The 23837-nt window shown below is 44.2% G+C and overlaps 1 protein-coding gene across 1 annotated transcript in view; it reads right to left on the bottom strand.

Annotated features, from left to right (window-relative positions):
• Positions 1-23837, bottom strand: part of GNS (glucosamine (N-acetyl)-6-sulfatase) — a gene marked incomplete at its 5' end in the record, with an annotated part of 48595 nt that overhangs the window by 2567 nt on the left and 22191 nt on the right. The window contains 5 exon segments of the mRNA XM_014590032.1: positions 1708-1868; positions 8106-8216; positions 9734-9841; positions 14773-14874; positions 22712-22815. Of these exon segments, the coding sequence (XP_014445518.1) occupies positions 1708-1868; positions 8106-8216; positions 9734-9841; positions 14773-14874; positions 22712-22815 (586 nt within the window).

Genomic DNA, 23837 nt, shown 5'->3' with positions numbered 1-23837 from the left:
TGGTAACTTTAGTTGGCACTGCCATATGCAAGGAACTGGCCAGAAAGACCTTGTATGTGCAGTCTAGAAGTAACACCGTATTTTACTTTTACCTCCTGTCTTGTAGACAAACTCAGTATTATTTTAGAGCAGTGGTTGGCTCTAAAAGTTTCACTGGCAAGAGCCAGATAATAAATATTTTAGTATTTGTGGGGGGTATGGCCCCTGTCCCAACCACTCAGCTTTGCTGCTGCAGCCTGAAAGCAGCCCTGGGCAGTATGTGAGTGCAGGTGGCTGTGTTCCCCCTGAGGCTGGCTGGGTGGGTCAGCGGGGCCAGTGTGCTGACCCATTTGAGAGGGTACTACAGGCCCAAATGCTTGGGGAGGAAATGATCAGGGCTAAGGAATTTGTAGCAGAAAATCAGATGAATTTCTGAAAATCAGATGAATAGCCCAGGCTAACATCAGCAAAGCTGGCATCTAGAACCTTGGTTACAAGCTACTAGAATGTGAACAAGATGATTATTTACAGTTAAAAACAAACAAACAAACAAACAAAAACTTGCTTGGGAAATAGGAGACCATGCTAAATCAGTTCTCCGTAGGGTGACCCTTGGACAAATCACAACTCTAAGCTGTTTCCTCACTTGAAATGTACCTGTTTAGGCCTAAGGGCCAACTAGAAATTCTGTGGTTGAATCCTGTCCGCTTGGAGCCACTGTTCACAAGAAACCCTGGCCAACTGGATGCTGGCACAGCAGGTGTGTTCTAGCAGTACAGGACAGGGACTGTCTGGACACACATCACAGTTCGAGAAGTCCAAGTCCTTTGACCCTCCACTGAAGACTTAGTTAGATGCTGGCTTTAAAGTCTGAATCAGCCAGAGAATAAGTACATGGTTAGAAAGCATTAACTGCTGTAGACATCTAACTTTACTTGGTTTGATCTGTCTCTGTCTCTCCTGCAAGCACACGTGGCCCTATAGCAAAAATCTCTCTTAAAAAAAAAAAAAAAAAAAAAAAAAAAAAAAAAAAAAAAAAAAAAAAAAAAAAAAAAAAAAAGGAAATAATCCATTCTTTTGAAAACCTGAATTTTATAATCTTCAACCCCCCCAAAAAATAAACAACCCAGGCAGCTCACATGCCTGTAAAGTTACCGTTTCAAGAGGGACCGGAGTCAGAAGAACAAATGTTATTTACTAGGTAGTAAATACCTTTTATACCTCCAGGTCCTGCAGTGGGCTTATATAGTTCAGCATTTGAATTGACAGCGTCTCTGTTCGTCGTATGTGTCTAATACATTAAACCAATGGCACGGTCAAGGTTCTATACCTGGGCTTTCTGAGAAATGAAATGGAGCCATATACTGTTTTGGAAGTTCTAGGGCAGCACTGGGTCAGAGTTTACTTAAGCCTCAGGGTCATCAGTATAGTCACATGACACCCTGACAGGCATTACAGCAGGGGAGGAGGAAGGTCCCTTGTGGTGGGGACCAGGGCTGTGCCTCCAGCTGCAGCACCCAATGAGAGTGGACAGTGGAAGTTCCCTGCGGCTCATTCTCCCAGGGCAGCAGGCGGGAGCACCAAGGACACGGTACTCCCACTCTGAGGCAGAAGAGCGATAAACAGCACAGCTCAAAGCCAAAAGGACCCACCAGGTTTCCTCTGCTTCCAGGACAGCGAGACCACTAAAGATAGCCTGGTGAAGTAACTGAGGAAAAGGAAACTTACCCGGGGTCAAAAACCCCTGGAGTGCGACAGGTTGGCCCCGAACAGGACTGCAACATCATTAGCCGATAATTCATCTTTCCTAAAAGCTCTGGGTCTATGCTTTTAGCAATGTTAGTGATTTGGTCTGGGTCTGCAGTCAGATTATACACTTCTACGAACACCTACAGGCAATGAAGGGATGGAGGAAAGAAAGGAAGAAGTTACATGTGAAAAAAAAATACTTCTACTGTGAATTATTTCTCTCTGGGAAGGAACTGGATAAAAACGTAAGGCCCAATAGAATGTCATCTGATCTTGTCATCCAACTGTATACACTTGGAACAATGGAGCATCTGTTTTGCTTTGGGTCTTTAGCCACATCCTGCCAACGGGCCTCCAGTAGAGTCCCTGTCTTCGGGCAGTCAGGACGGGGGGAGAGGTAGCATGTTACCATCTGTAACTACAGCAAAGAGCAGAAGGCTGGATCCTCACATGGCAAGGACTCAGAACCAAGACTTCCTAGTAATAAAGTTACTGAAGTCAGAGTTAGGTTTATTTTAGGCTCAGAATTATGAGATTCAAATGAGAACAGATATGAAAGTCTCTGTGATACACAAATGTTGAGTTTCCTATTTTTTTTTTTTTTGGAGAGGTTTTTCGCTATAGGGCGCGTGCACTCGCCAGACAGACAGAGAGAGACAGAGACAGAAAGCGAAAAATCACCCCCCCGGGGGGATGGTCACGCCGCAATCCCTTCTCCTCCATTCTCCTCTTGGGATCTTGGGCACGCACGCACACGCGCCCGGCGTGAGTTTTAAGCCACCGGGTCCGGGACGCAAACCACGGTCGACTATGTGGGAGTACAGCGACATAGCCATTATGCTAACTGCTGGTTCCCTTGAGTTTCCTATTTTAAAAAATGATTTTGAGGCTGGCCCTGTAGCACAGTGCTTGGGTGTTGTGCAAAGGAAGCCAGGTCTCACGTGGCTGACCAGGGTTTGAGTTCTGGCCCCACTGGCTTGACAAATATGCCAAGCATACATGTGTGTATGTATGCAGGATCCTGATAGGATAGAGATTTGCAGGAATGAGGATTGCAGCATAATCAGGCCCTATTGGGAGACGGAATGCTCTCTCTCGCTTTCTCGTGTGCATGCATGCCCTCTGACATATACACACAAAAAGGAGTTTTACAAGTGTAAACACCATCTGGGGAAAGATAACACTATTATTTCTAACAATGAATTTGTCTAGTATCAGTACTACTCCATCTAATCTGAGCGGTCTCCAAATCAGACTCATATGAGAGAGGCTAGGAAGATGCTAGGTACATTTTACTTGTAATAGTTTTTTTAGAGGTTTTTGCCTTAAGGTGTGTGCCCTCTCCAGAGAGAGAAGGAAACAGAGACAGTGAGAGGGAAAGTGAGAAATCACCCCCTCCAGGGGAAGGCCACACAGCAATCCATTCTCCTCCTGGGATCTTGGGCATGTATACACATGTGACCGGTGTGATTTTTCAAGTCACTGGGTCCAGTACTTGAACTGTGATCAGCCCTGTGGGAGTCCAGCGATGCAATCATTATGCCATCTGAACATTACGGGGGGAGGGGGAGACAGGAATTAAGTTAGAAGGAAACTCTTATTGAGCTGCAAGTAGAATGATGAGCAAGTCAATGTCTGAGAAACAAGATGACCGTCTGCTCCATATGGTGAGATGAGGGCTGTCAGATGGGCAGGTGAACGCAAGCTGATAAATGCCATGAAACCATAGGGTCTGCAGCCCATGTGACCTTCCAGCTAATCCACACCGATCCATGCTGGCCACAGGTTTGTCTGCCAGCTTCCCAGGATGGAGCTCCTGGGCTCGGCCCCACTCTAATCTGTCTGAGCAGCACTGGATTATGCTGCGCAGGAGTAGGAGCAGGTCGGTTGAGTGAGTCAGTTCTGGTAAGCTTTTGAGGACGTGCTCAAGCCTTTTTCACCTCCAGAAAACTTGAAGTGCTTTACTTTCATTCTGAACTACCAGGGAAGCAGACCAGGTGTGTGCCACTCCAGAAAAGGTAAAGTGTGTGTGTGGGTGGTGGTGGGGGGAGTGGAAAAAGCTCCAAAGTGAGGCAATGGCCTCATGGAATTCTGCTTTTTAAATGAAGGAAACGTTATGACAGAATACAGATGGAAGCACCTCTTTGGCCACAAGCCCAACCAACAAAGCGCTCGTCTAGCACTAGCCCCAGGGGTACAAGCAGAAGTCCCTCTTACCTCTTGGTCATCGAACTCGCAGTACTGTAAGTTCCACAGAGCGGACATGGTCCTCACACAAGCATAGGTGTTATTGTAAGCATCTTCACATACACAGTCTGGGAAACATTGCTGTAGGGATTTTTAAAAAGTTAAATGAAGACAGTTCTCCAATAGTAACCAAAGCCAGTTGCCTACTAGGGCAGCCAAATTGATTCAAACTCGACATGTTATTTGACAGAAAGGAGGAAACCATTCAGAGAGAAGTCAGTAAATCAGAAACAGATGTGAGGCTCGTTTCTCACTGATAGCTAACCAGGCTAAGGTGTCTGGGCTATTCCATCTGCAGGCTACAGCACTCCTGGCTGCTAATCTGACTAGGAGATGTAAGAGCACCTGTAAAATGTACGAGTTGGCAAGAGAATCAATATCAAACGAGTCATTTCTGAGACTGTTAGGAATTGCCATTCTAATGGGTTGGAGAAAAAGGCTAAAATGAGCTTTACAGAACCATCTGCAGGTCACTTAGGAGGGTTATCACCAAATATGCCCTAATTTTATTTTTTTTTCTTTGGAGAGGTTTTTGCTATAGGGCGTGTGTGCTCGCCAGACAGACAGAGACAGACAGAAAGACCGAAAGTGAGAAATCACCCCCCAGGGGGGATGACCATGCCACAATCCCTTCTCCTCCATTCTCTCAGGATCTTGGGCACGAACGCACACGCGCCCGGCGTGAGTTTTAGCCACCAGGTCCAGGACTTGAACCGCGGTCAACCTACACCGGAGTCCAGTGACATAGCCATTATGCCAACTGCTGGTCCCAACCCTAATTCTAGTTTTACTAGATTTTTTTGTTGTTGCCATTGAGATCTTTTTGCTATAGGGAGTGTGTGCTTGCCAGAGACAGAGAGGCAGAAAGCGAGAAATTACCCCCTGGGGGGATGGCCATGCCCCAATCCCTTCTCCAGTCACCTTTTAGGATTATGGGCACACCAGCACAGAATGAGGTAAGCCACCTGATCCGGCTGGGACTTGAACTGTGGTTGACTATGTGGGAGTCTGACAATGTGATCATTACACCATCTGCCGGCCCCAAATATACCCTAACTCTAACTTAGTTTTTCACATCTCCCCTTAGGATCTGTGATTTCATCTATGGTTGATTCTTTACAACATCATAGGATGTAGTAATCTTTCCATTCTCCAGAACAAGGCCACCATGGCTGGTACCACCCATATGGCCACATAGCTGCACCAACATGGAACTCATGATGGCCCAGTTAAGGGGGCTCCCCTGCTCCACTGGATGACATTGATAGTATCCCTAACCAAAACACGAACAAACTGAACAGTGCCACTCTCAAGAGGGGTAGGAAAATGGGAAAAGTGTATTGGTAAGGTAAGAATAAGGGCAAATACACACGCTTGTTTACCAAATTGGAAGAATTCAAAGTGCACATTCAGGTGACAGGATGGCAGCATCATTTTCAGGATTAATTCTCCTCTGTCTATCTACTAACCTCCCACACTCAAATAACAAAGGAGTGGGACTCAAGTTAAGAGTTTCGACACTAAATGGGTTAAAGCAGCACATCGCTATGTTGTCGGCAAGAATGCTTACGTCCAAGTTTAGTCAAGCTATGACTCACAGATACTCCAGGACTCAGGGAGGGACATGTCGGGTCTGTGACGTTACGGCCTTCTCCTTGATATTCCACCAGGACATCTGATCTCCAGGTCAAATTACTGGCACCTCTCTAGAAAGAAAAGCCAGGGTAGTTTCAGTGAGGCAAACAGACTGTGATAAAGATCGTAAAGTTATTTACTGTTAAAAGGGACTTGGGAGTCAAAACTAATTGGACTGTCCCTTCAGTAGCTGAAGGGGATGACTCAACAGATGCATATGAAAGCTACTGAGCATCATGTCTGGTATTTATAGAGCCTTTACAAGCGGACCAATGCTTTGAACATTTATTAGTTCTGTCCCAAGACTACTTCTGTGAAGCGGGTGAGGAATGAAAACCGACAAAGTAGCTAAGCAAGAATCCAAGCCCCGGTATAAGCTGCTGAGTATGGATTAGAATGATACTGCATATGTGCTCTGTGTAAGAACTGTCTTGGGGCCAGCAGATGGAACAGTGGTTACATTGCTGGACTCCTCCAGAGCTGACCGTGGTTTAGATCCTAGACCCAGTGGCTTGAAACTCACACCGGGCATGTATGCATGTGTGCCCAAAATTCCTAGGAAGAGAATGGAGAAGGGACTGTAGTGTGGCCATCCCCCACCCCCACCCCGGGGGAGGGTGATTTCTCATTTTAGGCTCAGAATTATGAGATTCAAATGAGAACAGATATGAAAGTCTCTGTGATACACAAATGTTGAGTTTCCTATTTTTTTTTTTTTTGGAGAGGTTTTTCGCTATAGGGCGCGTGCACTCGCCAGACAGACAGAGAGAGACATTAGAGACAGAAAGTGAGAAATCACCCCCCAGGGGGGATGGTCACGCCGCAATCCCTTCTCCCCCATTCTCCTCTCGGGATCTTGGGCACGCACACACACACATCCGGCGTGAGTTTGATGGTCACGCCGCAATCCCTTCTCCTCCATTCTCCTCTTGGGATCTTGGGCACGCACGCACACGCGCCCGGCGTGAGTTTTAAGCCACCGGGTCCGGGACGCAAACCACGGTCGACTACGTGGGAGTACAGCGACATAGCCATTATGCTAACTGCTGGTTCCCTTGAGTTTCCTATTTTAAAAAATGATTTTGAGGCTGGCCCTGTAGCACAGTGCTTGGGTGTTGTGCAAAGGAAGCCAGGTCTCACGTGGCTGACCAGGGTTTGAGTTCTGGCCCCACTGGCTTGACAAATATGCCAAGCATACATGTGTGTATGTATGCAGGATCCTGATAGGATAGAGATTTGCAGGAATGAGGATTGCAGCATAATCAGGCCCTATTGGGAGAAGGAATGCTCTCTCTCGCTTTCTCGTGTGCATGCATGCCCTCTGACATATACACACAAAAAGGAGTTTTACAAGTGTAAACACCATCTGGGGAAAGATAACACTATTATTTCTAACAATGAATTTGTCTAGTATCAGTACTACTCCATCTAATCTGAGCGGTCTCCAAATCAGACTCATATGAGAGAGGCTAGGAAGATGCTAGGTACATTTTACTTGTAATAGTTTTTTTAGAGGTTTTTGCCTTAAGGTGTGTGCCCTCTCCAGAGAGAGAGAGAGAGAGAGAGAGAGACAGAGAGAGAGAGAGAGAGACAGTGAGAAGGGAAGTGAGAAATCACCTCCCGAGGGAGAGGACCACACTGCAACCCTTTCTCCTTCATTCTCCCAGGATCTTGGGCATGCATGCACACATGCCTGGTGTGATTTTTCAAGCCACTGGGTCGGCCAAGTGGGAGTCTAACGATGTAACCGCTATGTCACCTGCTGGTCTCAACCTGTGACAGTTTTAAATGGCTGCCTTCCTACTATCACGGTGATCAAATTGATAAACATTACGGGGGGAGGGGGAGACAGGAATTAAGTTAGAAGGAAACTCTTATTGAGCTGCAAGTAGAATGATGAGCAAGTCAATGTCTGAGAAACAAGATGACCGTCTGCTCCATATGGTGAGATGAGGGCTGTCAGATGGGCAGGTGAACGCAAGCTGATAAATGCCATGAAACCATAGGGTCTGCAGCCCATGTGACCTTCCAGCTAATCCACACCGATCCATGCTGGCCACAGGTTTGTCTGCCAGCTTCCCAGGATGGAGCTCCTGGGCTCGGCCCCACTCTAATCTGTCTGAGCAGCACTGGATTATGCTGCGCAGGAGTAGGAGCAGGTCGGTTGAGTGAGTCAGTTGCTGGTAAGCTTTTGAGGACGTGCTCAAGCCTTTTTCACCTCCAGAAAACTTGAAGTGCTTTACTTTCATTCTGAACTACCAGGGAAGCAGACCAGGTGTGTGCCACTCCAGAAAAGGTAAAGTGTGTGTGTGGGTGGTGGTGGGGGGAGTGGAAAAAGCTCCAAAGTGAGGCAATGGCCTCATGGAATTCTGCTTTTTAAATGAAGGAAACGTTATGACAGAATACAGATGGAAGCACCTCTTTGGCCACAAGCCCAACCAACAAAGCGCTCGTCTAGCACTAGCCCCAGGGGTACAAGCAGAAGTCCCTCTTACCTCTTGGTCATCGAACTCGCAGTACTGTAAGTTCCACAGAGCGGACATGGTCCTCACACAAGCATAGGTGTTATTGTAAGCATCTTCACATACACAGTCTGGGAAACATTGCTGTAGGGATTTTTAAAAAGTTAAATGAAGACAGTTCTCCAATAGTAACCAAAGCCAGTTGCCTACTAGGGCAGCCAAATTGATTCAAACTCGACATGTTATTTGACAGAAAGGAGGAAACCATTCAGAGAGAAGTCAGTAAATCAGAAACAGATGTGAGGCTCGTTTCTCACTGATAGCTAACCAGGCTAAGGTGTCTGGGCTATTCCATCTGCAGGCTACAGCACTCCTGGCTGCTAATCTGACTAGGAGATGTAAGAGCACCTGTAAAATGTACGAGTTGGCAAGAGAATCAATATCAAACGAGTCATTTCTGAGACTGTTAGGAATTGCCATTCTAATGGGTTGGAGAAAAAGGCTAAAATGAGCTTTACAGAACCATCTGCAGGTCACTTAGGAGGGTTATCACCAAATATGCCCTAATTTTATTTTTTTTTCTTTGGAGAGGTTTTTGCTATAGGGCGTGTGTGCTCGCCAGACAGACAGAGACAGACAGAAAGACCGAAAGTGAGAAATCACCCCCCAGGGGGGATGACCATGCCACAATCCCTTCTCCTCCATTCTCTCAGGATCTTGGGCACGAACGCACACGCGCCCGGCGTGAGTTTTAGCCACCAGGTCCAGGACTTGAACCGCGGTCAACCTACACCGGAGTCCAGTGACATAGCCATTATGCCAACTGCTGGTCCCAACCCTAATTCTAGTTTTACTAGATTTTTTTGTTGTTGTCATTGAGATCTTTTTGCTATAGGGAGTGTGTGCTTGCCAGAGACAGAGAGGCAGAAAGCGAGAAATTACCCCCTGGGGGGATGGCCATGCCCCAATCCCTTCTCCAGTCACCTTTTAGGATTATGGGCACACCAGCACAGAATGAGGTAAGCCACCTGATCCGGCTGGGACTTGAACTGTGGTTGACTATGTGGGAGTCTGACAATGTGATCATTACACCATCTGCCGGCCCCAAATATACCCTAACTCTAACTTAGTTTTTCACATCTCCCCTTAGGATCTGTGATTTCATCTATGGTTGATTCTTTACAACATCATAGGATGTAGTAATCTTTCCATTCTCCAGAACAAGGCCACCATGGCTGGTACCACCCATATGGCCACATAGCTGCACCAACATGGAACTCATGATGGCCCAGTTAAGGGGGCTCCCCTGCTCCACTGGATGACATTGATAGTATCCCTAACCAAAACACGAACAAACTGAACAGTGCCACTCTCAAGAGGGGTAGGAAAATGGGAAAAGTGTATTGGTAAGGTAAGAATAAGGGCAAATACACACGCTTGTTTACCAAATTGGAAGAATTCAAAGTGCACATTCAGGTGACAGGATGGCAGCATCATTTTCAGGATTAATTCTCCTCTGTCTATCTACTAACCTCCCACACTCAAATAACAAAGGAGTGGGACTCAAGTTAAGAGTTTCGACACTAAACGGGTTAAAGCAGCACATCGCTATGTTGTCGGCAAGAATGCTTACGTCCAAGTTTAGTCAAGCTATGACTCACAGATACTCCAGGACTCAGGGAGGGACATGTCGGGTCTGTGACGTTACGGCCTTCTCCTTGATATTCCACCAGGACATCTGATCTCCAGGTCAAATTACTGGCACCTCTCTAGAAAGAAAAGCCAGGGTAGTTTCAGTGAGGCAAACAGACTGTGATAAAGATCGTAAAGTTATTTACTGTTAAAAGGGACTTGGGAGTCAAAACTAATTGGACTGTCCCTTCAGTAGCTGAAGGGGATGACTCAACAGATGCATATGAAAGCTACTGAGCATCATGTCTGGTATTTATAGAGCCTTTACAAGCGGACCAATGCTTTGAACATTTATTAGTTCTGTCCCAAGACTACTTCTGTGAAGCGGGTGAGGAATGAAAACCGACAAAGTAGCTAAGCAAGAATCCAAGCCCCGGTATAAGCTGCTGAGTATGGATTAGAATGATACTGCATATGTGCTCTGTGTAAGAACTGTCTTGGGGCCAGCAGATGGAACAGTGGTTACATTGCTGGACTCCTCCAGAGCTGACCGTGGTTTAGATCCTAGACCCAGTGGCTTGAAACTCACACCGGGCATGTATGCATGTGTGCCCAAAATTCCTAGGAAGAGAATGGAGAAGGGACTGTAGTGTGGCCATCCCCCACCCCCACCCCGGGGGAGGGTGATTTCTCAGTCCCCCTCACCGTCTCTGTCCGTCCCTATTGCCTCCACAGGTACATGTGCCCTAAGGCAAAAACCTCTATTTAAAAAAAAAATCATCTCAAATTCATACTAAGAAAATTACAACCAAACAGACAGAAGGACGAAAAGGAAGCACGATATAGAATGGGTCTGCTAAGGACTCTGACAGGTTGAAGCTGATACTCACTGATCAGATGTGGACAGACATACACAGATTCATTTACTCATTTTTTTTTTTTTTTGGAGAGATTTTCGTTATATGGCGCGTGCACTCGCCAGACAGACAGAGAGAGACATTAGAGACAGAAAGTGAGAAATCACCCCCCAGGGGGGATGGTCACGCCGCAATCCCTTCTCCCCCATTCTCCTCTCGGGATCTTGGGCACGCACACACACACATCCGGCGTGAGTTTTAAGCCACCGGGTCTGGGACGTGAACCGCGCTCGACTACGTGGGAGTCCAGCGACATAGCCATTACGCTAACTGCTGGTTCCCAAGACTCATTTACTCTTCACGGCACATAACCGGTGCAGAAGGAACAAAGCAGCAACACTTGAAATGGGAATGATTAAGACAGGCACGCAATGGTGCAAAGAGGAAGGGCCTAGGCATAAAAAGTCGTGGATCAAAAGAACATGAAAGCAGGACGGGAACAGAACGCTCGGGAGTGCGGTTTCTGGAAAGCCAGCTTTCAGATGAGGAAGCGGTGCAGAATCAGGGTGGAAAAAACCCTGAGTGTCAGGTACCCATTTGTTCTACAAAGCACGCAAGTGATGGGAAGCCACTGGGGAATTTCTGAGCAGGAAAGGAACACAATCAAGGCTGTGCTTTAGAGAAGTCAGTCTATTAGCATTTAGTAGAATCTAGAGATGGAATAGAACTATGGAGACAGGGAGACCCGGTTAGAAAGTGCTTTTAGGAACGGAAGCCTAACCCATCAAACTCTGGCTAAGGGCTCACTTAAAATGCACAGTGTAAGGGGCCCTATTAGCTCTCATAAGCTGAATCTGCATTTTAACGAGATCTGGTGATTTACAAGGCTCATCTCAGTCTCATCTACTCAGCTCTGCTGTTGGAAGAGGAAGACACCCACAGGTGATTTGTAAATGTCCCCCACATAACTTCATTTACAAAAACAGGGTGGGCTAGATCTGGCTGACTGGTCAGTTTGTTAACCAACAGTCCGACAGAACATCCTGACTGAAATGTCTATACCCGTGTGGTTCAGCACAATGGACACTCAGCATGTGATGTGTGGCTAGAGCACTGGGACAACCAGTAATTTACTGGAACAAGTTCCAAAAACAAAACACTAACAAGGAAAAGGGCCAAGCTTTAGGTAGCACTTCTACAAATGAAAAAGAAATGGAGCGATATGCTGCATAACAATATATAGCCCCTAGAGAGACTTAAGATAGTTTTTCTTACTAAGTAAATTTAATAAGGTACACTGTATATAACTTACATGAACTAAGTTAAAAGATGTAATATTCCCCCTTTTATTTAAAAAAAAAAAAAAGGTTTCTGCTATATGGCACATGTGCTCATTTGAGAGAAACGAAGAGAGGGAAAGCGAGAAATCACCCCTCATGGGGGTTGGCCTTCTCAGGGGGCCTGGCCATGCCATAATCCCTTTTCTTCCATTCTCCCCTCAGATGTTGGACACCTATGCACACATGCCTGGCATGATTTTCAAGCCGTGAGGTCCAGGACTCAAAAGTGTGGGACAGTGAGAAAGGAAGTCTCTAGGTCCATCCAGGACTTGAACCTCAGCCAGCCATGTGGGAGTCCAGCACCATTAACCAACAAGCCACCTGCCAGCCTCATTCCCTGTGGTTCTTTTTTTTTTTTCTTAAAAAAAAAAAAAAAAAGAATTATTTAACTTTATTTATTTGACCAGAGAGGGACAGAGAGGGAATGAGAGAGAGGGGAAAAGTGAGAAAGCAAGCTGTCAGATCTAGGACTCAAACCACGATCAGCCATGTGGGAGTCCAGCACCCTTAACCACCACTTTACCTGCCAGTCCCCTCCCTGTGTTCTTATATCTTCGTATAGAGAAAATGAGTCACAAAGAAGGAGAATAAGCTAGGCAAAGACAAAGACATTTCACAGGGGAAGAAACACAAAAGGCATACATGAAAAGTGATTCACTGATGAACAATGCAACTTAAAAATGGATAAACAATCTAATGGATATTTCCTCAAAGAAAATATACAAATGGCCAATAAACTCATGAGAGGATGCTCAGCATCAGGGCAATGCCGGTTGAAACCACATGAGATACCACTTCTTACCTACCTGGATACAACAGTAAAAAGACAAACAACAGGAAGTACTACCTAGTCGTAAATTATAACAGACTCAAGACAAATCCATGAGTGAGTCATTTATAATGTATGGTCCAGGTAATCACCATAAATGGCTAACACATTTTAGTACTGATCCTCCCAAACTTCTCTCTGCTTAAAAATATTCACATACTTTCCCCCCACCCCCGCCCCCCCCCCTGCCCCCATAGGGCATGTGTGCTCATCAGAGAGGAGAAAGACAGAGAGAGGGAAAGTGAGAAATTATTCCCTGGGGGGATGGCCACACTGAAATCCCTTCTCCTCCATTCTCCTCCTGGGATTTGGGGCATGCATGAACATGCATGTGCCCAGCGTGATTTTCAAGCCATTGGATCTGAGACTCAAACTCTAGTGAGCCGTGTGGGAATCTAGCCACAACCACCATGCCACCCGCTGGCCTCTATATTTGCATACATTTGTAATGAGGAAGGATGCTGTTATGAAATGTCCTTTTCTCCTCAGGTAGGAGGCAGACATCTCTTTAAGTTACTGCATACAGATCTACATAAATTTAGTGTTGGTTTAATAGTCTTATTTTAGGGACCAGCAGATAGCGTAATGGTGATGTTGCTGTATTTCCACAATAGACTGCGGTTCGAATCCCAGGTCAGGTGGCTTAAAACTTATGCTGGGCACATGTGCATATGTGCCTAAAATCCCAAGAGAATGGAAGAGAAAGTACTGCAATGTGTCCATTCCCCTGGGGGATGATTTCTTGCATTTTGTCTCTCTGTCTTTCCGGTGAGTGCATGTGCCCTATAGCAAAGATCTCTTTAAAAAAAAGTCTTATTTTACTTGTGCCACCATTTAACCAATTCCCTACTGGTTACTTAGGTGTCCAGTTTCTTCTACTACTCCATCTTTACACACAGTTCTGTGCAGTGTAATGTGTCCATTCCCCTGGAGGATGATTTCTTGCATTTTGTCTCTCTGTCTTTCCGGTGAGTGCATGTGCCCTATAGCAAAGATCTCTTTAAAAAAAAGTCTTATTTTACTTGTGCCACCATTTAACCAATTCCCTACTGGTTACTTAGGTGTCCAGTTTCTTCTACTACTCCATCTTTACACACAGTTCTGTGCAGTGCCAAGCACATAGAAGATACTCAGATATTATTTGAATGAATTTGTTTCCTTCGAATCAGATGAAAGTCCTAGATGTATGTATTCTGAAATGATCTCTTGTGAAATCAGCTTCCTGATAAGATCTACTCTGACACTTACATGAACAGTGTATGAAGAATTTGTATCTCCTAGATTTCTGAGAATACTGAGTATTCATCTTTTTAATATTAGCCAGTTCCCAGGTGATAAAGCCTCCTTCACTTAAGCATTTCTTTGGTCAGCATTGAAATGATCTTTTTGCATTTACTTTGACCATTTCTAACTCTTCTATTTTTTAAAATTTTTGCTATAGGGTACGTGCATTCGCCAAAGAGAGATAGGGGAGGGGAGAGTGAGAAAGAGGGCAAGCGAGAAATCACGCTCTAGGAGGGGATGGCCGCATTGCAATGCCTTCTCCATACCACTCTCAAAATTTTTGGCATGCAAGCACATGTACCTGGCATGATTTTCAAGCTGCTTGGTCCAGGACTTGAGCTGCACAGTCGACCATGTGGGACTGAGCTGCCTTAACCACCATGCCAACTGCTGGTCCCATGACTAACTCTTCTGTGACTTGATTACATTTTTCATTGAAATATTAATCTTTGCTTTCTAAGAACTCATGTATTAGGACTAATTACCATATTTTCCCAATCTGCTACCTGCCAACCTTTTTCATGGTGGGTTTTCTATGGGCAGAGGGGAAAACTGGAGGATATGGAATGCTAAAGTTAACATGTGGCCCAATTTGGTCTTCTCTTTTAGAAAACGCCTTCCTACCACAAGATCAAGAGAGAAATTCTGTTCTCTGCCTAAATTTAATAGCTTTAAAGATTTAAATTCTGTAGTTATTATATAACTTGGAATTTATTCCAGAGTTTTGGTTCAGGCTTAACTGAGGGCTTTATACTCACCAAAATGGGCAATAAGGACATCCCATCCATCTGTGTCTTATTCAGGTCATAGCCAGCGATGTCCAAAATAGTAGGACCCAAGTCAATGTTGGCAACAAGCATCTATGAGGAAGAAGAAAAATACACAATTTAGAAGACAACTGGTCCCATCTCCGTCTTCTGTTCATGTTAAAGCTCTCTTCCCTGACCTCCCCATGAGACTAATGACACTTGTACCTGGTGCAGCCTATACTTTTTTTTTTCTATTACATATATTTAAATATAAGTTTATTTTTAAAAAGGATTTATTTAATTTTATCTGCTATTATTATTTATTTTTCAATTTTACCAGAGAGAAACTGAGAGAGAAAGAGAAAGTAAGAAAGTAAGCCACCAGGTCCAGGACTTGAACCACAGTTGGTCATGTGGAAGTACAGCACCTTAACCACCATGCCACCTATCAGCCCCAAAATATAACTTTAAAAAGGTAAAACATAAAGACTTACAAGGTTTGTTAATACATTCCCCTAGGAAGTTACATATTTATTCTATCCATTCTGTTACTGATCAAAACATTTTTGAGAAACTCCTTTGGGATTGCCTTGAATCTGCTATGAATCATGAGAAAAATATTAGACTAATGATTCTATAAAAAGCATATTCCAGCTTGATTATTCATATTAGTTCACTAAATTTGACTTCAAATGGACTCAATTTTTTTTAAAGCCTCAAAGGTTGAATGCTTGCCACAAATGAGGAATATGAGCCCCTTTCATGGTTTCTCAAAGGGACAACACAGCTAAAAAGTATTTGCAATAGACTGAAGGCTGCAGAAAACTTACTCTAACAATGCATCAATAAGTTCACTGAAATAGCGGAAAGCTTAGATTTTTTTAAAAAATGAATATTCTAGGAATTAAAAATACTGTCTTGAACTTTCACTTTGTTTTACTCTCCTGATTTATTAAACTCTTCTGTATACAAGGCCTCTACAGGGCTTAAATGAGTACCCTCTAATGGGGCATGGTCATGCCACAGACTCCTCTTCTCCATTTCTGTCCTATTGAGATTTCTGACTATGCATGGACAGACACCTGACGTCCTTTTCAAGCTGCCAGGGCTGGGATTTAAACTGCAGCTAGCTATGTGGGATTCAGCTCCCTTAACCACTAAGCTATGACATAGGCTGGTCCAAAAACTGTATTTTTAAATTAGGTCTTTGAAATCTGGTATTTTATAGTTGTAACATCAACCCATTTTGGTCTATCTATATTTCAAGTATTCAGAAGTCCCATGGCTGGTGGTTACTGGACAATGCAGGTCTAAACAGAAACTAAGTGCAGGTTTAAAAGTTGCTGGGCTACAAGTAGTAAAAGCCGTAGAGCTTGGAAGACGATCTGCCAGGGAAATAAAGGGGAAGAAAAAGTGGCAACTAAAATTTACTGAGCATATGGGACCAGCAGGTGGCACAGAGGTTAAGGTGCTGGATCCCATATGGCAAGCTACGTGGTTTAAGTTTTGGACCTGGCAGCTTGAAAATCACGTGGGGTGCATGTGTATGTGTGCCCACGATCCTGAAAGGAGACTAGAGAAGGGATTGTGACAAGGTCATCCTGACAGTGGGTGATTTCTCACTTTTCCTCTCTCTCTTCCTGTCTATGCTGTCTATGGTGAGTGCATGTGCCCCATAACCAAAAAAAAAGAAAAGAAAAGAAAAAAAAGATTTACTTATTCTTGCTGGGTACTGGTTTTTATGCCATAGAGCATGAGGGAGAGCACAAGCAAGCACACACCTGTGAGAGAGAGCACCCTCTCAACGGGGCCTAGTCATGCCACAGTCCCTCTTTTCCTCCATTTCTCCATCTCATCAGGATTCTGGAAATGCACGTGAACCACCGAAACTCAAGCCAATGGGCCGGTATACAAACTGCGGTTGGCCACGTGGGATCTGGCTCCCCGTGCACCGTGCTAAGCTGCTGCGGGACTGGCCTGTGCCAGTCTCTTCCCATTCACAGCAGGGTGGAGTATTTCCTCATTTTACAGACAAAGAAATGAAATGAAAGATGTAACTGGAACAAGGTAACAGCTTCTAAATAGAAAAGCAATCATTTGCTAAAAGGAAACAAGACTCCAAAACCTTTGAGAACACTGAGAAAACTTAGAACATCGTAGGAGAGGCCAAGCAGGGAGATTAAAAAAAAAATCAATTTAACCCTGTTTTTAGTTTAAAAACAAAACCACAAGTACAGATATAAAAGGCAAGAAAACATCTTCAGAGCATCGTTTATCAGGGGCCAGGTTTTTTGATAGCCTGGATGGTCCTTGGAGGGCAGAACTACATATCCTGGCTCTGCTCTTGATCAATTAGTGTAACTCTGCAGCTGTCAGAGATCACCACTCACTGACAGACTATGCAGGGGAAAGGCAGTCCATATGCTGCTGAGAGAAAAGAATGCCATGACAAATGATGTCCCCTGGGATCACACCAAGACCCACTGCTACAGATAACTTTCCTAGTTCCAGGTCCCCCAGGCAAACTGAGGAGCTTGGAGTACATCATTAATGGCTGGTGTATATATGGAAGTGATTATGACCAAGAAAAAAGGAGACAAAGGGAGATACAATCTTCAAAATTAGATCAAGGGAACAGGGTGTCCGCTAACCCTGAACTGTGACTAACGGATCTTCGCTGATGTCCACAACATAAATGCAGTGAACCAATTCCGCTGGAACGAACAATGTGCTCAGGACTGTCTTATAAGAAAAATGTAAATACCAAAATAATGAAACCCACAGAAATAGAAAATGATTTCCGGTCTCACCCAGAATCATCTCGAGAGTCATAAACTACAAGATGGAAGGTTCCTTTTAAGGTATTTTACCCTAAGGAGAGAAAGGTCTGAAAGTTTCTCTGTCAACCAAGGGTCGCGAAGATGAAGCAGCATTGCCACATACACACATCATCCCATGACTCTTTCTTCCCAGATATCTACAATGATCACATCCTCCCTAAAGATGACAGTTAAATTCTCTTTTAAAGTTTTGTTTGACTGTGAAAGAATCAGTCTCAAAATTAGCCCACTATGTCAGAAGACAAAAGACTTTTTGTGGACATCAAGTATGAGTAAAGAGTTCAAGAGAGAATTATAGCCTACTTTGGGATTTTAATTTTGTTTGAGAGATTTTCGCTATAGGTACATGTGCTTGCTGGAGAGACAGAACAGAGAGTGAGAAATCACCCCCTGGGTAAATGGCCATGCTGTAATCTCTTCTCCTCCATTCCCCTTTCAGGATTTTGGGCATTCATGCACATGGGCCCTGCCTGAGGTTCAAGTCGCTGGGTCTGGGATTCGCACTGCAGTTGGTTGTGTGGGAGTCCAGCAACATAACCGCTAAGCCAGCTGCTGGCCTCCCTACTTGGGTTTTTATAAGCAAGCATTAGAATGGATTCTACAGTCATCGTGATAATGACTCTTGAACCATTAGCCCTTCAAGTTCCTACAATGGTCTTTATCACATGGTCTGTAAGTACAAACTTAGAGATTCGTTTGCAGATTGAAAAAGAAAATCCTCTGAAAAGACCATTAGCACATTATTTCATAAATCATTGTATCTTAGTTTGAAAATGTTCCTAGGATTTATGATTATGCCCCAGTATTTTCTGGAGACTTTTATGTTATCAGAAAATACTGGGGCATAATCAAGGGATATCATGCATTAAACCTGCTGATTTTTAGCTCTGGATGAATGACCGCATCATTACTGAAAAGACCAAAAACACAGTGGGCTCTCTGAACCAACACATCAGGTTTCCAAACAGACACTTAAGCCTTGATGTTAAAAAATTCATGCAGGTCTATCAAAGGAAAGACTCAAAGTATATGAGAAAGTATCCCCAATGCACTTAGTGAAAAGCTCTGTAACTGCATGAGAAAGCAGAGACCCTGAGTCTTGGGCTGCTTCAGCTGGATCTGCCCTCAGCCCCAGCTTCTCTAAGAAGGAAAATGTCAGCACATCCCCTAGTAACACCCAAGAATGAGATGAAACATCCCCCCCATTTCACAACTAGGGAAACTGAGGCTTAGTTCTGTCCAAATTCTTAAAGCCAACGGTGGTCTTCTTGGCTCTCAATTCAGTTCTGTTTCTCTTTGACCATGCTGTCTCATTCTAGTTTTCTTACTGGCTGTTTCCTTTTTTAAAAAAATTAATTTTATTTCTTCTTCTTCAATTTGATGAGAGAGAGAGAGAGAGACAGAGAGAGAAGTGGGAGAGTGAGAAAGCTGACTGCTAGGTTGGCAGTCAGCCATGAGTGAGTTCAACGCGCCATCCACCACGCCACCTGCTGGCCCCTAGCTGTTTCCTTTCTCAAAACTCTTCAGAGAACTACCACCAAATCTAAGGGAGATTAGTTTCCAGCCAGAGGGAAAAATTTCAACAGCCACTCTTTGGCATCCACATGTACAACCTGACCTGCTCTCCCAGACAGCTGACCCATAGCCAAGTCCACAGGTCAGTTAACCATGAGCTGCTTTGGGTGTCAGGCTGTTGACAGCTGAGCTCATTATGACCACTTGCAAGCCTGTGCCCCTTGCATAGAGCGACTGGCACTTACAAGTGAGCTGCCGACACATGAGAAATCACTCACTGTCTCTGACATCCGCTGTGCTGGATAAAAGCTGGGCCATTTCCTTCTTCTTCACCTCCATCTATCAGCACAGCAGTGTAAGAAAACATGGATTTGTGAACAGACATAAGGGCCAGCACCGTGGTGTGGTGTGAAAGGAGGCCAGGTCCCAACCACAGTTTGAATCCTGAACTGGTGGCTTGAAAAATAAGCCAAGCACATGTGCTATATATGCCCAAAATCCCAACAAGATGAAGAAATGGAGAACAGATTTTGGTGTAAACACGCCTCACTGAGGAGTTCTTTCTCCCTCTCTCCAGCAATTACATTTTTTTTTTAAATTTTACATTTTAGTGGCATTGGCAAAATTCATTCAACCAACACAGATGACCTTCAATATGTTAAGGGCTGAGTATTCTATGTTTAGACAGTTCCTCTTTTCTAGGACATCCTAGAGTGAAAAACAAACTCGCTGTGATAAATGTGAGATCAGCCAGGAACATACAGGAATGGCATCTACCTCATGTGAGGGCAGGAGTCTGAAGTGACCTCCCTGAGGGGAGCTCTGAGCCAAAGCCCAAAAGGACCATTTAGCCGGCCAGGTAAAAGGGGCATGAGATGAGCACTGTAGACGGGAGTAGGCCTACAAAGGCAAGGGGGTGAGAGATGGTACCCTGAGGAAGAGAAAGCAGTTCAGAACCTTGACTACAGACTGCCCTGCTCAGAATGCTCTTCCCACAGCCTTTGCATGACTAAATTGTTCTCAGCATCTGGTCTCTGCTCAGATCCGTCAGAGGCTTTCAATGACTACTGCAGCCAAAGTATCTGGATCTCTCTGACACAGAGACTTAAGAACCGACCTTCCCCAATTGCTCCATGATGTCTCCAAGGCTCCTGACATACTGTGCCATGCAAGATGACACTCAATCAATACTTGTTGACAGAGTATAGCACAATGGGCAAGCATGTGGGCTCTGGAGCCAGAATGCCCCAGGTCGGATGCAGGGTTTTGCTTTTAACTACAAGGTACTGGGCAAACTACTTAATTTCTGCACCTCTGTGAAATGGACACAATAGTACTGATATCCCAAAAGATGAAATGAACTGATTCAGGTCACACACACGGACTGGCACCTATCACCTACTAAGCACTCAACGCATGTTAGTTATTATTGCTGAAATGGCTTCCTAGGTACCAGGCTTTATTTACAGAGGTAAAGTTTCTGACTCTAACATTTAGATGGCATTGTTAACTTGAAGAAAAGGGGAACCATTTGTTCCAGAAGCAGCTGGCTGGCACAGCTCAGTATGTTCTCATTCAGCCTCCTTCCACACGCTGTTTAAGACACGGTCCTAATAACCCTGCTTCTTGGAAAGCCATCCAGCTGCTCACATGGTCTCCTCCTCAACTTCAATGACAATAAAATGCTCTTAAGGCTTAGGGCCAGCAGGTGGCATGGTTGAGGCGCTCGACTCCCACGTGGCCAAACGTGGTTCCAATCCTGGACCTGGTGGCTTGCTTTACTAGCATTTCCTCTCTCTCTGTCTCTCTCAGGTGATCACACATACCCTATAGCAAAACTTAAAAACAACAATAATAAATAAATAATTTAATAAAAAATTCTTAAATGAAAACACTCTTAAGAATGAGGGTTTGGGGCCAGCAGGTGGCATGGTGGTTAAAGGTGCTAGATTCCCACATGCCCAACCATGTTTCAAGTCCTGGATCTGGAGGCTTGCTTTCTCACTTCCTCTTTCTCTATTTCTCTCTGGTCAAATTTAAAAATAATGACAAATGGAAATACATAAATATTAAAAAAAAAAAAAGATTAAGGGGTTTTCCAACTTGCCATCTCCTTTGAAAGAAGAGGACTGTTTAGAGGGCATCAAAATTTGTAGTGGAAAATAGCTTTAGGAGTGTGGGTCTTAAGAGAAAAAGAAAACACAAAAATAATTATGAAGACCATTTTACCTTTATGAGAGTTTTTAAAAAATCCCATAAAGAACACTGTAAAAAGAACTAGGTAAAAGGTAGACATTTAGACATTTAATCCTCAAATTCATCCACAGTACCAGAGTATCCAGAAAGTATGGACCATATTGAAACTCACTTTGTAACTTTAGCATAACTTACATGTTTGTTCATTTCTGTGGTCTCACAGAGCTGAGACTGGCATAGTGATACTGGAGGGCTGGCCCTATAGTCTAGTGGTTAAAGGAGCTGGATCCCACATGGCTGGCTGCTGTATGGGTCCCAATCCTGGTTGTATGAAAAAAAAAAAAAAAAAACCAACCAAACAAACAAACAAAACAAAACTACATGCTCGTGCAAGTGCTACAGGGCCAAAATTCCAGTGGGATGGAGAAATGGAGAAGGGGTTGTGGCATGACCATGCCCACTGGGAAGAACTTTTTCCCTCTCTCTCTGGTAAACATACACACTCTAACAAAAACAAAGAAAGAAACTCTGTTATCAGGAAGGAGAGAAGACATAACTGGAGTCTACCCATTCTTATCTCGGAGAGTTAGCGGAAAACGTCTTGAATCAAGGTGCCATGATCTTTAGGAACAAAGTGTTCCTATATTAAATACCAAGTCTGGAAAAATATGTTGGAACCAAATGGAACAGTGACAAAAGAAGGTGGTATGTAGTATGACAGTTCTAGGACAGCAGGAACACAGCAGTAGGGAGTCCCACACAGGGAGAGGCATGTTGTCCACAGCCTCAGTCTCAGTGAGCACACACCAGCAGCAGACATCTCCTGGAAACTGGTCAGGAATGGAGAATCGGAGTTTGCATTTAATACAATGCCCAGGGGACTCACATAAGCAGAACAAAATCTGAGGTGCTCTGCTTGACGGGACAGTGGGTCCCACAGCAGGCTGCCTCTAAAAACTGGCCGTAAACTTAAAGAAAAAGGGCAGATGCTGGGTCCCTATTCCAGGCCCAGTCTGTTGGATCTTTCTGGATGGTGGCCAGGCATGTGCTATTTTTTGTCTTTACGATTTCAGAGGGTGATTTTGCTGAGCACGTTCTGTTGAGAGTCACTGCTCTAGGACAAAGTTAAGGTCTAGTCTCAAAAGACACAAAAAAGCTAAGACAAAACATGCTGATGTGATATGTAGGTAAAGGAAATTAACAAGTAATGAAAAGTTAAAAAAAAAAAAAAAAAGGAATCACTGCTTCCAAGGCTCCTAAGCACACTTACAAGATCTTACACTGATCAGCCTTCCTCTGCCTAGGAAGAATCTAATCAGCCTCTGCTCAAGAGGAAAAGCCTCCTTTCCTCGGGCGAGTGCTTACCAGTACACACAATCAGCTTGTCAGGCACCTACCTTGCTTGTCTGATTCGGTTTGATCCCAGGCCCACGAACCAACAATGGAACTTTGATATCAAACTCATACAGCTGCCTTTTGTCTATCGGCAAAGAAAACTGTCCTGAAAACAAAAATGCATAGGGTAGATATGGAGTCAAGGCAGAAGTGTTGCTCACATTTTGTCTGATTCATTTAATCAATGGCAAAAACTAAAACAAGCTTGCTCTTCTAGCCCTGAGGTTTTACCAGAAACCTTAAATTCGCCCGGGTCTCCTGTGACTACAAGGCAGGAAAAACAATGAGTTTACCTTCTTTTAATAAATGACTAGAAGGCACTCCTTGGTCTAGGACAAACAAATAGAGCACAAATAATGACTGGAAAGTGCCGGAACACGAATACAGAAGAATGTATGCACAATACTGAATCTGATCATAACTGAATGAGGTTACTCCCCAAGTGGCCAAATAAAGGAACACACAGTTATCCTGCCTTTGCTGAATGAACTGCATTTGAAGATAAATAAGTAACTAATGAGGGGAAGTTCTCTGAGGGATTCCAGCTAGCAAATGCAAAAATAAATAAATAAATGAATAAATAGATAGATAAATAAGTAAAATTATGAACCAACATTGTGGAACTTCTGAGGGAATAAAGGATTTAAGCAACAACCATCAATGGAAGCTTCAACAACAGAAAGGTTCACAGGAAGAGCACAGGTTGAAATGACTTGAGCTGTCAAGTGACAGTAACTTCTCCAAAGCGGGGCGGCCACCATGACCTCATGACTTGACATGAGAGCTACAGCAGTTCCACTGAGGAAGTGCTCTTGTGTGAAAATGTACACTTCCATCGAGTCTGTTGAACTACCAATGTGTAAGGAATGCTGAGAAGAGATAAGTTAGGATGTCACAAGACAATCATTGGCCAAATTCAGAATGTGAGCTGCTCTACAGGACAAAAGACCCGGGATTCCCAGTAAATTGGTGGCAGATGACAGAATTAGGAGACATAAGAACTAAAGGTAGCATGTAGGCTTTGTCTGGATCTTGTACATAAAGAACTAGTCAGATGTATCATTAGGTGTTAATGTATGGAATCACATACTATCTGGGGCATGCTTTAAAACCTTCTAGCAAAAAAGA

The sequence above is a fragment of the Tupaia chinensis genome, unplaced genomic scaffold (assembly GCF_000334495.1).
Source record: "Tupaia chinensis unplaced genomic scaffold, TupChi_1.0 Scaffold000395_1, whole genome shotgun sequence".
NCBI lineage: Eukaryota > Metazoa > Chordata > Mammalia > Scandentia > Tupaiidae > Tupaia > Tupaia belangeri.
Note: the sequence above shows the minus strand (reverse complement) of the source record. Positions and strands in the feature narration are given on the sequence as shown.